At 45.7% G+C, this 18125-nt stretch overlaps 1 protein-coding gene across 1 annotated transcript in view; it reads left to right on the top strand.

Annotated features, from left to right (window-relative positions):
• The window catches only part of RUNX1 (RUNX family transcription factor 1), a 158027-nt gene that overhangs the window by 87844 nt on the left and 52058 nt on the right, over nt 1-18125 (top strand). Inside the window, exon 5 of the mRNA XM_035017655.1 lies at nt 4470-4574. Coding sequence (XP_034873546.1) covers nt 4470-4574 — 105 coding nt within the window. The remainder of the gene's footprint in view (nt 1-4469; nt 4575-18125) is intronic.

Below are 18125 nucleotides of genomic sequence, written 5' to 3'. Positions count from 1 at the left end.
CTTCTCTGACTTACTGTTCTGGCTACAGCTTGCTGAGAAAAACACTTGAGAGTCTTTCACCCTCCACACCCACGCACTTAAAATACCAGGCCCATAGGTCATTTTAATGAGGGAATTTGGCGAGTAACGCGTGTGATTCTGGGGTGCGGCTACCACTTCCGCAGGTGCTGGCCAAGATGGGCTGCGTCTCAAGAGGGATGGGCCGGGAAGTGGTGGGGGGCAGAGTGTGGGGGGTCCTGAAGCTCAGCGGGTCAGTCCCGTGTGCCCACTGGCCGACTCTCCCCAGTTATCAAGCACAGTGCCAGGGCGGGTCGGAAGAGCACGAGGAAGTGGAAGGCAGAGTTTTCCTGGAGTGGGAAAATGTCACACACACCTGTGAACAAAATGTCATCACTTATTACCTCCATCTATGAGGTAATAAGCAGATGTCCCGGTGCTCAAGGCTTTAAACAAGAGCCCATTGTGAGGGCAGCGACCAGAACATCTCCACCTCGGTGAACCACGTCACTGGGGCCAAAATGCTCCAGCTAGTAGCTTTTGCTGGGCAGGCACTTTGTATGACTGCACATAAAATGATGGGCATAAAATGATAGAATTATAATTATGAGCAACAATTTCACAAATATTCACTTTGGTTGAATTTCATTCCCGATTAAGTAGGCCAATCTGTGGTTAACCAGGGGGCGGCATTAAACACTCAACTGCCAGGAGTCCAAATTCAGCTCAGTGAGAAGCTGCTTTTGAATTATAACCCACGCTTGCAGTTAGCTGTCAAGCACATTCTGGGTATAGTGAGGCCCCCGGGACTATATTCACTTTTTTTTTTTTTTAAGATTTTATTTATTTATTTATTTGTCAGAGAGAGCGAGCACACAAGCAGGGGAAGGGGCAGAGGGAGAAGCAGGCTTCCCGCTGAGCAAGGAACCTTACGTGGGGCTCCATCCCAGGACCCTGGGATCGTGACCTGCACTAAAGGCAGATAGATGCTTAAGCGACTGAGCCATCCAGATGTCCCTATATTCAGTTTTTTGGGCAGTGGTAGAGCAGGGGAAAACTACCAAGAGTCTGGATTCCTGGTGCTAATGTCACCGACTTTGCAAGTAGATGACAATAATGTGAAGAACAGTGGGTGTAAACCTGAGAGATCTGGGTTCTTTTGTGTATACAAGCTGTGTGACTTTGGGCAAATTGCTTAACGTCTCTGACCCTTAGCTTTGCTACCTATTAACCAGGAACAATAAAATCTATCTTGTTTATTTCACGAGAGCATTATAAGGACCAAATGCAGTAGTATATGGGAAAGTGTTTGAAAGTTTGTGAGTTCTCCACAAATCTAGAAATGCCAGTATTATAAAGACGGTAATTCTTTGCTGTCATTTAGGAAACCAAGTATAAGATGGTTATAGCAGGGCTGCCACAGGGATGCGACCCATTTCAGGGGGTAGAATGCACAGGTGCCTATGAAGCAGCTGTGACTCACAGTGCCAAGACCGGAATTCTTAAGACACTCGGTGTCTGAACTCGAACTAGGTTGAATAATGTTCCCTAAAAATTCATGCTTACCAGGAACCTCGGAATATGTGACCTTATTTCGATAGAGGGGCTCTGCAGATGTAATCAACAAGGCAAGGGCATTCTGGGTTAGGGTGGGCCCTAACTCCAATGACTGGTGTCCTTACAAAGAGAAGTTGATTTGGAGACCAAAGACCCACGGGGAAGAAGGCCATGTGACAACAGAGGCAAAAACTACATGATGCGGCCACAAACCGATTGCCAGCAACTACCAGCACTGGGGCAAGGCCAGCAGGGATCCTCCCCTAGAGCCTTCAGAGGAAGCGTGGCCCTGCGAACACCTTGATTTTGGACTTGTGGCGTCCAGAAGTGTGAGAGAGTGCATTTCTGTGTCTTCAGCCTCTGCTCCGGGTCTGTGCTGGTTTGTTACAGCACCCCTAGGACGCTGATCCAGTGTTTTTGTGGAATCTGAAAGGCTGAAGCCACAGGCAACCGAGGAAGCACACATGTGTCCGTGAACGAGGGCGCTGGGAGGGCTGCGAACTCAGAAGGCATGGTCAAAGTTGCAAGTGACCTCGCAGGTGTCCCACAAGCCTGGAACCGTCTGTTTTGCAGACCAGGAGACTGGAGAGGTCAAATCATTAGTTACAAGAACTCCGACCTAACCCTCTTGCAGGAAGAGCCTCCCGCCTCCACATCACCGTGCCCACCTCGCTCGCTGGACCTGACCTGCGGCCCCTCCTGCCAGCCCCCCTACTTTGGCCAGATGCCAGGGCAGAGGTGATCTGGGGCGTCTTCCTGCAGCCACACGTGAACCATGTCCTCAAGATGGCAAATCCCTAAAGCCCAAAAGGAATGTTCTCGGGCTTCCAGAAGAGAAGAGCTGCTGATGGGAAGATCAGTCTGGGGGCCAGGCCTCCCGGACTTCTCCAGTGCTCTGGCCCCCATGGGCACCTCTCCCCAGAAAGCAACCTCACCTCGCCTGGCAGATAGGTTGGCCTTGACTTTGGCTGTAAAGCCAGGCTGGCCAAAGCCGGTTTCAGCATCCAATCGCAGCTTGTCATTGTTCTTCTTATCATAGTCTTCCCTGGAGGCACAGTACAGATCCTTGGGGATTGTTCCCTGGGGACTTTTCATGATTAGGAATCGCTGGCTTGCGGCGGCCAAAGATGACACAGTTGACCCTTGAACAACATGGGTTGAACCACGCAGGCCCACTTACATGCAGATTTTTTCCGATAAATACAGTATAGGACTGTAAACGTATTTTCCTTACGATTTTCTTAATAATGTTTTCTTTTCTCTAGCTTACTGTATTGTAAGAACACAGTATATAATACAAAGGAAATGCAAAATATGTGTTAATTGACTGCTTACATTGCGGGTGAGTCTTCCGGTCAGCAGTAGGCTAATGGTAGTTTTGGGTAGGTCAAAGGTTATACACGAATTTCAACAGTGCAGGGGTCATCACCCCTAACCTCTGTGCCGTTGGAGGGTCTACTGTATTTTTACTGAACTTTTTTTGTGGCTTTCTTTTGTATTAAAACATGCATGACAGTTGAAAGTATCCTGCTCTAACTTGAGGAAGGAGGACAAGTTCATTTTTTTTTTTTTGGACAAGTTGATTTTTAAACAGTTTCAGAACAGATAGGGGAATGAATGGACCTGTTTTGTTTTCCTTTCGTTTCTTTTTGGTTTTGTTTCATTTTACATGACTAAGAAGAGAAACTGTTAAATAGAAACCCACTGCCCTGATGTGGGCGGTCCGAACATCATGCTTAGTCAAACCTTAGAATCCTGTTGGGGAACTCTGAGAAAGAGAAAAAGAAAAATAGTAAAAGTGAGCACAACACACACACACACACACACACACACACACACTCGCACGCATACCTTCGAATATCATGCCCCAGATACTGTTTTAATGGTTACTCCTGTGAACTCATTTAACTTCCCCCAAAATGCTATGAGGTACAGCATGCTATGGGAAATGCTGAGGCACAGAGGGGTCTAGGGCCTTGCCAAAGGACAGCTAGCCAGAGTTCAAACCCAGAGTTCATCCTCTGAACCACTTGGCCAAGAAGAAGTGTTTTAAATTACTAATATAGGTGCACATTAATACTTATATTATTAATATTAATTGTTGGTCTATTTATATTAATTATTTACTTCCATGTTAGTAATTGTCTTCTAACTTATAAAAATATTTTTAAATAGTTTTTAAAAGTTACCAAAAGCATCATGGTAGACATCTGTAATGAAAACACGCTCATGTCCCACGTGTGTACGTAAACTGCTTAGGTGGAGATCCACGTGTGTATATATGTTTATAGTCCTTATTGAATCTCAATCTGTCAGTTACATATCGTTAAGTCAGTTTATTGACTATAAATTTTGTCTGGCCAATCTCTTGAGTGCCTCTAATGACATCTAGCATTTAAAAGTAATATTTAAAGTCAATTAACCAGCAATTAGTGTTTTTGAAATACAGAGAGAATAATTTTAACTTTGCCTATTCACCAACTCAGGAATTCTGTGTTTCCTAACCCTTAGAGGGACAGGCAATGTTAGAAGGGAAAGAGGGATATGGTTTCTTTTACTCCTTGGGGACAGTTACGGGGGAGTGGACAGCTGCCAATCCGATCCCATGTTCCCTGGAGTCTCGACTTGAAAGAAAACAAAACCGAATCTCTCTTGATCCTGTGTTGTTTATTGATGATTTAACGAAAGCCGCATAACCATGCAAAGTGTTAATCTAGACAAACACCAAAGGTGTGCATTCCAGAATTTAAGGGAAGCCAAAGCTAAGGCAGTGTTGGAAAAACCACTCACGTATGCTGAAGAAGTACCACCTTTCCAGTCTGAGGGCTGGAAAGCATAAATTAATGGTCAACTACCCAGAAGATATATTCAGACCATGCCCTCATTTTTCGGTGTTCTCTTTTGTGCTCCTACAGGGAAAAGCTTCACTCTGACCATCACCGTCTTCACAAATCCACCGCAAGTTGCCACTTACCACAGAGCCATCAAAATCACAGTGGATGGACCCCGAGAACCTCGAAGTAAGTGGGCCCCCCATGGGGCTGGCATACCTTCTGGGCTGGTAAACTGAGGCACCAGGGATGGTATCTCAGAATCCTTGGGTTGAACTGTCACTGCTCAAATGTGGCTAAAACCTCTGTCAGAGAGGACTGTGAGGCCCCTGCAGGGAGAAAGGATTTTATTGTTGGCACTCACCCCTCAAAGTTTGTCTCTGAGCCCTGGGCTCCTTTTAAAGCATTCTCTTAGGGGGCAGAGAAGCAAATCGGGCTGAGTCAGGTGCGTGTTCGAAGTATTTGGGGGCTGCAGGAGACTGAGGACTAGTCCCTCAAATACACGGTGAAGTTCAACAGGATCAGAAACAAACAGTAAATGGAAGATTGGCCAGCCACAGGGGAGGCCAAAAAAATACCTGAGCTTCAGAGTGGACCACAAGGGGCTGATTACTATCCATGCTGGCCTTTTATTCATTTGTTAAGGCCAGAGATGAAAACTATGAAAATGACCTTTTTCTTTCTGTGGCACAGATCAGAATCTTATTACAGGACTGATGAAAATAGAGAATGGGAGGGCAGAAGAATTCCTGGGGGAAAACCAGTAAATATAGAAAGACGGTACCAAAAAAAGAACTCCTGTGAGGAGAGCTTTTTTAAAAAGCAGTGGGGTTGTTTAGTCTGCAGAAAGATGTCTTCACGGTGACTTAATGACTATCTTTGAGTAAATACAAGAGTAACACTCTTTTCCAGAGCCACACCCTTCCCCAGGACGGAGGCTGGGTTCTGCCCAGCGCCGGCATGCCTCCAAACCGTATCAGGTCCCTGGTGGAAAATGAGTACTCTCTCTTCTGATGGGAGAGCGATTCAAAAACAGGGCTTCCCACTATGCCTGGAGGTTGAGATGCAGGGAGGTCAGGTCGTAAACCGGAGTGGTTAGGAATTTGGGCTCTGGGGGCAAAACAAGTGGAGTTCTGGTTCACGCACATAAGCCTTCAGCAAGTTACGGAGCCTCCCTGGACCTCAGTCTCCTCATCTACAATGGAGACAATCGTAAGAGCCTCTTTCTAAGACAGAAGGAGACAGTGCTCTGTGCCTGGCACAGAGAATGAACTCAGCAATGTTCTCCATCCCCAGTAGAGGTTCCCTGGCTGCCTCTGAGGCTGGGGCTCGGCGGGGCAGTCCTCCAGAGGCGCTTCTCACAGTGGGGATGCTGCTGGGGCAGTGGGGCCGCCCCCAGGCGTGGTTCTACAGGTCACCCTGTGCTCACCCCAGCTGTGGCAGTGCCTCCTGGGGTCCTGGCTGCAGCCTCAGCGTGTCTCAATCACCTGCTAGAACCATCCCATGCACTGCCTCAGCTTTCTCAATGCCCTAGAGTGGGGAGAACCCCCCACCCCCACCCCGCACAAGGAACCACCATACCCACCTGGGACAGCCCCCCCGGGGCATGGTATTCCATTCACCGTCCCCTTACTGCCATTTGCCTAGTCCGTGACTCCCTTTATTTCTGACCTCATTTACCCCCTCTCAGCTTTGTCTCTTGAAGTCATGGAGATGATCTGGTCATGCCCAGACTCAGGAAACTCTGGGAGTTGATAGCGTCCCCCGATCCCAATTTACGTTTGAAAAGCAGGTCACGGGCACGGGACCACACAGTGACAACCAAACCCACCTTCATAGGTTTCCCAAGTAGGAGCGGCAAACTGAAGACTCATAGTGACCCTGTTATGTTAATAACGTGACAGAAACATGGCGCAGGCGCCTTGGCTTTCCACAGAGGACCAGAGAGGAAGCAGGCTTCGGTTCTAGCAAGGCACAGGGCTGGGGGCAGGCAGTTGTGAGGTGTAAGGAAGTTGACTTTGAGGGTAATTAAACTTTGAGAAAGGCCCATCAGGTGGCTGTAGAATCTCTCTCTTCAAAAAAATAGAAGCCGTTCAATCATTGAACACTGTATCAAAAACTAATGATGTACTATATGGTGGCTAACTGAACATAATAAAAAAAAAAAAACAGAAGTCGTTCTAATGCTGACCCGCCTGGAGGAATAAGCCTAAACCAGTGACCCCTTGGTATACCTCTACCTGTTACTCTCTCGTGAATAAAAAAAGGGGGCGGGTTTTGCCCCACTGCCCATATTTCCCGTAATATTCAAAGACCCACCCAGGCGGCTGAGCTTCAGAAGACAAATGGTGGGTGCTCTGACTTTTAAGAATTGGCAGTCAGAGCAGGAAAATACGGTATTGTAATGACCTGCCTGTATATACAGTTTACTGTTCTGCTGTTTTATAACTTCAGAAAAGAGTCATTATTGAGAAGGGCTCTTTGAACAGACAGAAGGGATTTGCTCCAAGGAGACACCCGTTTTTATGGAGTCTTTCCTGCCAAATGGAATTTGGGGTCGTAGGAAAAATTAAATGGAAGGTAGTAGGCATGGTATAGAGAGGTGTCAGTCCCAGGTAGATAGTCCCACACAGCACAAAGGACTTCTAGAAAAAAAACCGAATGCACACAGACTCCCGGGGTGGCTTGAGTAATGCCGACTTCTCTATTCACCCCAAGAAGCAAGGGTGGGCCCTCAGTGCTAATTTTCGTGTGCTGTCTTCCTCATTATGTGAAAATCTAGATTCGAGGTGGGAACTACTTTTTGATGAAGCTCTGCTCACAGCCTCCCTCTTTCTTCCTTCCTTCCTTTCTTTCTTTCTTTCATTCTTTCTCTTTTTTTGTAAAGAGAAAATCAAGAGAGTGTTTTTCAGCTTTACTGAGATATAATTGACATATAACATCGTGTAAGTTTCAGGTTTACAACATGATTTGATATATGTATATATTGCACAATGATTGCCGCTATAAGATGAGTTAACACATCCATCACCTCAAACAGTTACTGTTTGTGTGTATGTGTGTGTATGTGTGTGATGAGAACTTTTAAGATCTGTTCACCTGGCAACTTTCAAGTATACAATACAGCACTGTTAACTATAGTCATCACGCTATACATTACATCCCCAGGACTTGTTCATCTTATAACTAGTCGCTTGTACCCTTTGACCACCTTCACCCACGTCCCTGCACTCCCGCTCGGCCCCCGTCTCCTGCCCCTGGCATCCACCAATCTGCTGCTTTCTGTTTCTAAGAGTTCTTTTTTTTTTTTTTAGATTTTACATGTGAGATCATACAGTACTCAGTACTTGTCTTTCTCTATTTGACTTATTTCACGTAGCATAATGCCCTCGATGTTCATTCATGTTGTGGCAAATGGCAGAATTTCCTTCCTTATAAGGCTGAATAATATCCCATTGGGTGTGTGTGTGTATTTTTTATCCATTCATTTATTGATGGACACTTAGGTTGTCTCTGGTCTTGGCTATTGTGGATAATTCACTTTCTAATGTCATGTTAAGAGAGGTCATTGCATGTCAATCAGGTGCCCAGACAGTGTCACATCTCTGGATTAATAACACCTCCCAAGTCCCTATTATCATTATGGGGCTATGAATTCTGGTCGATCCTGGCAAAGTGGCTCCAGCATTCTCAGGTCAGTAGTTTTGGAAAGTTCTGTTGTTTCATGAGATCAAAGACTGGGGGAGCTGAAGAGAGAGCCTCTGGGCCTTAATGGCCTCAGATTAGAAAAAAGGGAAAAGCCCAGGGAACTGAAATGATGTGCCTTGGTTAAAAAGAAACAGTTGGTGATGAATAGTACGTACTCCTGGTACATAGTCCTGCACTCCCGTCCGTCCATCCATCTGTCGGTCCGTCCACTGCACCTCTCCATCCACCTGTGCTGTCTGTACGCTGACCTCTTCTAGACTCTCTGACGTGGCTTTGTAGCCTCGAGTTTGAAATGAGGTGTTGGTTTACAGGACTTCTCACATTCATGCCAGCTGGGAGATGGTCTAGAAGGGGCAAATGGCGGTGCCTCGTGGCAGGCATGGAGACTTCAACCTGAAACACTCGAGCAAAAACCCAGCAGGGAACCTTATGTCGCTTGCCTTGACACTGAGGTAAAAAGGACTAAGCACTAGAGAACATGCCACAGCCGACCGTCAGCCAGCCCAGTGGGATCACTTGATGCTTTCCGCCTCAGTTTCCTGGTTTTCTGAAGGTGCAGCAAAAAGTGCATTCCAAAGAGAATGGAAAATGGTTTTCACCTCAGATGGTTACTTAGAGCAACTGACCTGCCGCCTAGGGAGTCACAACTTGTTTTTTCCCACATTCCACGGGATTTTATTGACATCTCAGACTAATAGAAAAATTACCAATGGATGAAAAATTGAATTTATCGTGGAGAAGAGCCCCATCAGAAGGTATTCTGGGCTGGGCTCCGTTCTCGCAAGCAGCAATGGGGAATCTGTGTTCAGTTCATAGATAGAACACTTTGAGCCTTGTAATATATTGAGAGATAGTCACGTTTATTTCATTAAATGTGAAAGATAGACTGACAAAGGGATTTTTCAGGACAAGGATATTTGAGAGCTATTTTTATGTATATTTTTTTATTTGGGGGGATCCGGTGAAAAACTCTAGCTCTAGAACCCATGCATCTGTAATATGATGGTATTAAGTTACTGAAGCATATTCTCTGCAGAGACTATGTAGTACCTCAGTGCCATGGAGGAAGATATTTTGCTAAGGAGAGATTAAGCAGTTGGGACCCTGAGCGACCCGATGGCAGGGGGTGGGGATCCCAGGGATATGAATTGGGTAGTCATTCTGATGTCACAAGCCATCCCCTGTCTGGCCAGGTATCGGTTACATCTGGAACACTGAGTAACCTAATTAAAACTTGAAAAGATTAATACAGCAAATATTGGCCATTTCTGGGGCAACTCCTGGCCTCAGGTTCAAGGAGTCCCTCACAGAAACTGTGTTGTGCTGGCTTGGAATTCACAATCACAGATAGCTAGGTGGAGTCCTTAAAAACTTTGGAAAATGCTTTTTTCTGGGGCACTAGCCTTCTTGCTGACTAACCTTTTTTGAATAGGGAATCATAGTTAAAATAGGTCCACCGGAGGACTTTGTTGAGATTACATCACACAAATATATTTCCTTTTATGAGTTTGAATGGAAGCAGCAAATCTCTAACAGAGAGACAGAAGAAACAAGATCCTTAAACATGGAGAGCATTTTTGGAGAGAAAAAGAGGAATGCGTGAAAAGTACCTATAAACTATGGCGATAATGGGCCTAAAAATCAAGCTTCTTTAGAAAAGTGCAGGATGAGCAGAAATGTTTACAGATTGCTTTTGTGACTGACTAAGGCACGGGGTTTTTAAAATATTATTTTCTCTTAGTAATAAAAACACATGGGGCGCCTGGGTGGCTCAGTCATTAAGTGTCTGCCTTCAGCTCAGATCATGATCTCGGGGTCCTGGGATCGAGCCAGCATGGTTCTCCCTGCTCAGTGGGGAGCCTGCTTCTCCCTCTCCCACTCCCCCTGCTCATGCACTCTCTCTTGCTGTCTCTCTCTCTGTCAAATAAATGAATAAAATCTTTAAAAATAATAATAGGGGCGCCTGGGTGGCTCAAATGGTTAAGCATCTGCCTTCGGCTCAGGTCATGATCCCAGGGTCCTGGGATCGAGCCCCACATCGGGCTCCTGGCTCAGCGGGAGCCTGCTTCTCTGTCTCCCTCTGCCCCCTGCTCATGCTTTCTCTATCTGTGTCTCAAATGAATAAATAAAATCTTTAAAAATTAATTAATTAATTAATTAAAATAATAATAATAATAATAAAAACACCTAATAATAATAATAGCTAGCACTTAGTACCATTGTTCGCCCAACACCGTTCAGAGAGCTTCCCGTAGATTAGTTGATATCATCTTTGCAAGAACAGGTAAGGAAGTCGAAGCAAAGAGAAGTGAGGTCCCTTGCCAAAGGTTACACCATCAGGAAGCCAGAACTGGAAAGAAGCAGTCCAGACACGGCGACCCACAGACGCCAATGTTTGGTTTTAAGAACTGCACCATCTGCTCCTTGGGCTTCATTGTATTGAAATTTCTGTTTCAGATATTTTTTATTAGGAGGGTTTATCAATACAATTCTGGTTCAAATACAGTCTTCAAGAAAGCAGAGCCTCAGAGCCTGGGAAGTCATTGGATAGACAAGGAACTAGCGTTTTCTGGTGGATGGGGTTACAGTGCCCTACACCCTGGGATAGGGGGCACGACCCAACACGCAGCCACGTGGCCCCAGGTACCAATGGTTGGCTCCACATCTGTCCCCAGGGTCTGCTTGGGGGCCAGGCATCAACAGGGACCTGAAGCAGGGACCCCCGGTGTGGGCCTGCAGGAAAGACAGATAATGTGACAAAATGATCACCAGGTGAATATTCCAAGTCCTGGTCCCCCACTTTGGCAAAGAGCTTCCTTGAGGATCCAGGTGGGGACCAGAGGGTCCAGTCCTCTAGAAGGATAGAAACTTGTGTCCTTTGCTCCTCACTGGCTAGTGGACTGGAAAGGAGTTTTATAGATCTATGAGCTCAGGATTGTAATTATCCATCTACAGTCACTTTGTTTGCTCAGAAATGCTTAAGCATTTCTTCCAGGTAATGAACAGTGATCTACTTAATCCCTTGGATTCTTCAAATATCAGATTTGGACCTTAGTTCTTTCTAGATGAAATCCTGATTCACAAAAGAAAAAGGAAATAATGCTTTCTTCCCTCCCACCCAGATATAAAGTAGGAGACAGACAGAAGCTCCAAGAGGCAGAAATGTTCTACTTATTTATATTCCTCCTCCCCACTCTGAAAGGCATTTAGGTACTAAGATGGACATTCTGGGTGACTTCCACTGTGCTAAGCTCCCCAACTACCCCAAGACTTGGCAAAAGCAATTTTTAAAGGATTAATAATAATCTGCCTAAATGTGTCTAGTAAACTTTAGAATCTCATTCTGTTTATTATTTTCAGTAGTATCAAACTAGAATAAGAAGAATTTTATATACATAAAGATGTCCCTGACCCTTGAGTTTTCGACAGACTTAATTCGGGCCAAGGTCCAAAAGGTTCCCTTGGACAAGTGGAAATATAAGAGGATCCTGGGGAAAGTACCCTTCTCCCCCTGGGAGCAGTGATAACCCCCCTCCATCCCCTCACCAAGACTGGGGAGGCCGGCAACCTCTTGGTAACTAGCCCTATCTATACCGAAGTCACTAAGATTTTTATTTGGTATTTGTATTGCTGCAGAAAGGAAGGGGGAGAAATCCTTCCAGGTAGGTACCAGGAAGAACCCCAGGAGAAGATCTAAGTACCCTCTCAGTCTAATAGAGGAGGACAGGGAAGTGAAGAAGCATGCAGTGAAACTTAGATCATTCCCTTGGATTTCTCTTTCCATCGGGGCTATTGCAAACTGAAGCGCTAGTTTGTTTATTTATTTTTTAAGATTTTATTTATTTATTTGAGAGAGAGAGAGAGAACACAAGCAGGGGGGAGGAGCAGAGGGTCAGGAAAAAGCAGACCCCCCCTCCCCCTGCTGAGCAGGGAGCCTGACGTGGGGCTCCATCCCAGGACCCTGGGATCATGATCTGAGCCAAAGGCAGATGCTTAACCGACTGAGCCACCCAGGCGCCCCCCCACCCCAAAGCTTTATTTTAAATGTCATCCCAGTGAGGTCGGGATCTAAGCTAATATATCACAGTCCTTGTTAGAATTTAGTACATGAAGGGCTAAAAGGAAAAAAAAAAATCTGTCTCTATTTAGGCTTGCATTTCTTAATCTTAAAACATGTAGAAAAGTCTCTGGATCCTGAACGGAGGACCTGGGTTCACACTGGCGCCACCAGGCCAGTGGGTGTGACCTTGGTCAATTATCTTAAGTACTTTCGTCCTGGTCCTCACTTTCCTCTTCCGTCCAACCAGGTGATGGGATGAGATAATCTCCAAGTTAATTCCCACTTGGAAGGGGTAACAAAATATTGTCAGGAAAACAGAGTCATAGGTTCCCCACAAACAAGGCCCCTTCGAGGCTGAGTCTCCTGGGCCCCCCTTCCCTGGGAGAAGGGGATTTTGTCCTATGTGACATCGGACATACCCACATGTACCCACATGCATAATATGTTAGATACCTTTTTTTTCCTTTGGCTGTAAATTTTTGAAAGGGCTTTTATCATTTGTTTTTGAAATTATCTGGCTATGAGTAACTCATTTCATTACCTTTGGCCCCGATTTCACTGCCTTGAACGATGTAATTACAATCAGGGTTGAGATTCCCCATTCTGATACTTGCTAACTGTGTGGGTGACCATACCTGGTTGGGGGTGGCTGGCCTGGCTGCGCCTCCAAGGACAGTGGCTATAGCCCTCACAGGGCTGGGAGGCTGGAGGAGACAGCATCTGTAGAACATTTAGAACACACTGTGTGGAGCAAGAAGATGGAGCAATTATTTGCATTTAGTCTTGGAATCCTTTGACTATGAGAAAACTCTAAACAACAACAACAAAAAAAATGTGAATCCTAAGTTTAAAAATTCATGAAGTTGCCATCATGCTGCATTTTTTAAGACATTTAATTAAACATTTATAAATTTTGATTTTTTTTTTTTTTTCAGTTTTCCTTTTGTATTTAGACCCAGTAAAATTTCTTTTCTGGCATTTTTATGGACCCTTGAAACACTCTGGGCACTGTTCCTAAGTCCCTCTTTGGTAAAATGTCCTTACCTCCAAATGGTGAACTTTGTGAAAAATTCCAGGGGAAAAATCCTGTCTGAGTAACAGCGGAAGTGGGTGCTGAGACGTAACGTGCAGGCTCTTTTCAATATATGCATGACAGGCTGGAGGAGAGGCTCTTCCACACTGTTCTAGAAAACTGACATGAAGTATGCCAGAGTCTCCTGGAGTCTGAATTCTTGCCCCAGAGGAGAGCTGCTCACCTCCCCGGGGTGCCTGGACCCGTTAGCCACAGGCAAGCTTTGCAGACTTAGGAAACACACTCAGTCACCTTCTAAGTTCCCTAAACCAATGTGTCTTGCTAGACTTGTTCTGGGGCTTTTTGGATATTTTGGTATCTGTTTGGTAGGGCTTTTCTTCATTTCCTCCAAAGACATTCAGTGGCATATTTCGACGACACAGGTGCTCTCCACCGTAGAGTTGGAGACTCTTCTGCGCATGCGCGGTGCCTAGGTTTGCAACGAGCGTGCCCTGTGGCCTGGGGGAGCAGCCCCCGACCTGGGGCTCCAGTTGTACTGTCAGGGGACCTAAGCCGGGGCCTTGGTCACCTTGGGTGCTGCAGGACCAGGTGGGCCCCAGCGCTGGGCACGCCACCGCCAAGGCTGGGGTTGGGAACCACGCTGGGGAAAGACTGTTGTTGGCAGCACCAGTCACGGCGTTATCATGGTGGGCTTCTCAACTTTGGGGTGGCTTGAGAATTTTTTCCACGCATAGCCATTTTCCACTTCGCATTTTGAAAACAAACAAACAAAACTCCCCAAAAGTTCAGCTTAAATAAGTAAAACTACCCCCTTGCACTAGATCTGGGTTTAAGTTCATTTGAGCTAACTTGCAATGGCTGTTTTCTGTTCTTTCTATATTCTTGTCCTTTATAATCATTTGTCTTGAAGGTTTTTTGCAATGGAAAGTTGGCAATAAAGAAGGGATAAATTAGGTATAATCGATTACTGGGCATTACAACTGTATTATCCGACACCACAGAAGACACTGACGTTTGGTTGAATGTGAAATGCCTCTTTCATAACATGACTGGGCATGTACATGTGGTGTGCTTGTCTCAAGTTCTGTGTGCAAATAAGTTATGCAGTGTTGCTGGTTAAGTTGGCTACAGCCGATAGCCAGATATTGTGGATATACACTTACAGGTAAAAATCAAGGTTAAAAAAAAATTTAAGTACCCAAAGCAAATTTCTTTGCTGTTTGCCTTTCTTTTTTTTTTTTAAAGAAACACAATCGAATTAATCTGCCAACTCCCTAGACCCCTATAAAGTAAGTTAACGGCAATACATTAGCTTGGTACTTCCATGATTTACATATGCTCAGGTTCCATTAAAGACAGTATTGACTAAAACTCAGGCTGTTATGAAAGTCTTTCAGGATTCTTTCATATACCGAAATGTCGAATACTTGATATGCTATGTGTTTGGTTGGTTTTGTTTTTGTTTTTTGTTCGCCACGGTCTAGAAGTAAGTCTTCTGGTCATCTGAGATAAAAAGCAAATATTTTGAAAATCAGTAAATTTTTAAGGACTGTATGCATCCATGGCCCCTTTTGGATTTGTTCCTGGTATCACCTTATTTTTATTTGGCTTTAAAGTGGTTTTGTGATACTTCCAATTCGTTCATTTTATTTATTTATTTTTAAAGACTTTATTTGAGAGAGAAAGAGAGAGAATGAGAGAGAGAACACGAGATGGCGGAGGGTCAGAGGGAGAAGCAGACTCCCCGCTGAGCAGGGAGCCCGATGTGGGGCTCGATCCTGGGACTCCAGGATCATGACCTGAGCCGAAGGCAGTCACCTAACCAACTGAGCCACCCAGGTGCCCCCCAGTTCATTCATTTTAAAGAGCTGAGGAGAAATGCACAGGGTCACCTCTTTTTGTTCATCTTCAGCTTTGCCAACAGGGCAGGGCCCCGGGTTTCAGAAATGAAGCAGAGAGCTCTGAGCCGGAAGGAGGGAGGGAGGGAGAGAGGCAACTGGAACTGGACCAGCCTGGCTTCAAGTGTGATCCCTGCTACTTACTAGCTGCACAGCACTTTTCCCATCTGTAGAGTGGGCTCAGTGACACCTGCCTTGCTGGGGGGTGGGGGGGGTTGAGGATAAAATGAGCTAGACTGAGAGGTGGACTGGAGTGGTGGCTGGCCCCTAGAGAGCTGGCTGCCCATTTAGCCTCCCCTCTCGTCTGAGATCAGATTAGCCTCCCCAAGCTCAGCCTCCTCAAGTGTAAAACCAGGAAGGTGATATCCTTGGTGGGGTGGGCAGGGGCGGGCCAAGGTCTTGTGCAGATTGATGACAACCAGCCTGGAAGAGAGGAGCTTCTTAAATATTAGCACATGCCCTGGACACATAGGTCCCTTTCCCTTCTCCCTTAGCCCTTACCAAGGGAACTACTGAAATTCTGCCCAAGTGAGGGCCAAATATCTGCCATTGGCAAAGTTATTTAAAAAAAAAAAAAAAATCCTGGCAGATCGGGCCCCCAGAATACAATACAATAAGGGCTTTTTTCTGTTTTCCTTCTTACCCTATTATTAATTCCAAGTACTGAACCAACTTCAACGACTTATTCCTCAGTGAAGCAAAATCCTGTTAACTGGATGGCCTTGCAGAGGGGTGGTCCTTCTCCAGAGATTTTATGAAAATGTAGTTGTTTCTTAACTGAACGTGAGTTAGCACTCATACTGCTGTGTGCCTGCCAAGTCTCTTAACATCTAGAAGCTTCCACTGGGTCATCTTATAAGAGGGGAATAGTCATAGGAGCTGTCTCCTGCATAGAGTTGTTTTGGATGAATTGAGATAATATATATCAAGGTGCTTTGTAAACAGTTTTATCAATTAGCTAGTAGAAATCTAAGAGCTATGTAGTAAAATAATAGAAAAATATAATGGAAAAAATTTTTGTTTGTATATATTAAGCAAAAATCTTAGGGATCTTAAATAAAATAATAATTATTTTTTTTTGGAGGTAGATTTCATCTCATGAGGTCTCTTGGAATTGAGGAGAATAAACTTGTAGAGAAAAAAATAGAGACATTCAAATCAGCCCCCACTGTAAATCCGTGCTGCTGAGAATTTTATCTTTTGCCATCAGAATATCTTTTTTTTTTTTAAGATTTTGTTTATTTGACAGAGAAAGACACACTGAGAGAGGGAACACAAGCAGGGGGAGTGGGAGAGGGAGAAGCAGGCTTCCCACAGAGCAGGGAGCCCGATGTGGGACTCGATCCCAGGACCCTGGGATCATGACCTGAGCTGAAGACAGACGCTTAACGACTGAGCCACCCAGGCACCCTCCATCAGAATATCTTGATATTTTCTTTACCTACTACTCTGTCCCCTTGAAGAAGATTGAAAACAAAAAGAAGCAACCCAGACCGTGGAAGAGAGCTGGTTTTTCTTTTAAGATATATTTGTTTTCCAAAGCCTAATGCAGTTTTTCCTCTGCAACCCTGGAACTCCCTTCTCTCTCAGTGAAAAGCTTGGGAAGGGCGGCTGGAGCATGTGAGGTCCTACTGCAGCCGGAGGAGTCCTTATCCCCCTTTTTTTTTTTAGCCCGTGGCTCTTTACATATGCTGCTTGTCTGAGATTTCTGGATTAGATTTCAGGGAGGTGAAATGTTACACCCTTGAGCCTCCATGCCAGTTTCCCAGGACGAGAGTCAAATCTGTAGCCGCTCAGAGGTGAGAATCTTTCAAGGCTCCAGAGAGAGGCCGGCTTTCTGTCCTGTTCAGTTGGCTGACTGGCTGCCAGGAGCAGGTGGGGAGAAACTCGTTCTATTCCTTGGGTGATTCAGCCAGGCGCAAAATAAATAGGCAGCTGAGGGCAGGCAGAAAGGACTGGAAACTGCTGAAATTTGAGTCTGCAGGGCTGGGCTCATCTTGGGAGCTGCTCTGTTCAACTGTAAAAGGAATCCTGAGCCCTGGGCAAGGGAGCGGTGGCTGGCCTGGTGGAAAGACCCCTGGCCTGGGAGCCACAGCTTCGGGCCCCGGCTGGCTCTGCGGAGCTCGGCGGGCCCCCCAGTCCCCCTCTCAGAGCCTCCATTTCCCCATCTGCAGAATGAGAGAGGATCCGATGATTTTTAAGATCTTTCATCGGCTTCTCAAAGGACGACTCAATCCGTGTCTGTAGGGACAGTGGCACTTCCAACGCATCGTCTTCCAACCGGAGAAGGAGAACCCCCACCCCACCCCGCCCCGGGGCCCTGCGGACCTGCAGCCAGCCCACCAACCTGGGGAGGCAGAGATCTGGGACTGGGAAGATGGGGGAGGAACAGCAGGGGAAGACAGAGTGGGGGCGGTGCATCTATCACTCCCCAAGCCAGAGCAAGAAATGAATAAAGGTGATGTGCCGCAAGTAGAAGAAATCATCCTAACTAGATTTCCCATGGCTTTGGCATCATTTAAGAAAAAAAAAAGAAAAAAGAAAAAAAAAAAAAAAAGACATCCTTCTACCCACAAAGTGCTCAATTGTGCAAGCCACAGAGTCCCAACATGGCCAGCTTCCTGAAGGTGGCCGGTCAGAGACCTTAGTGTTCATTCCACCGCCGACTGAAAAAGATGGTCTGAGCCCTGTCGACTTCATTGTTCGATGTTTCTGAGCGAGGCCTGCCTCCCTTGTTCGCCTCCTCGCAGAGTTATGAGCTGTTCTTCATTACCTGCCCTACCTATCTGCACAATCTAGCCGCAAACAGCTTTGGTTGACCACACCACTTCCCTATTGAAAGTTAATACTGTTTGACTCATTCTGTGTTACTAACCTGAAGCCAAAGAAAACAAGGCAGAGAATAACCGGCTTGTGTGGAGTTTGGAAAGCTCTCAGAGGCCCTGCTTTCAAAATCCTATACAGTAGCTTTACTATAGCTCCCTGCTGCAGCTGCAAAGAAATGAAGGAAGCAGAAGTGGTTAAAAAAAAAAAAAAGCTGG

Source organism: Mirounga leonina, unplaced genomic scaffold (assembly GCF_011800145.1).
Source record: "Mirounga leonina isolate KUSES-001 unplaced genomic scaffold, KU_Mleo_1.0 Mir_172, whole genome shotgun sequence".
NCBI classification, from domain to species: Eukaryota; Metazoa; Chordata; class Mammalia; order Carnivora; family Phocidae; genus Mirounga; species Mirounga leonina.
The sequence above is the reverse complement of the archived record's forward strand: the minus strand, read 5'-3'. Positions and strand labels throughout refer to the sequence as shown.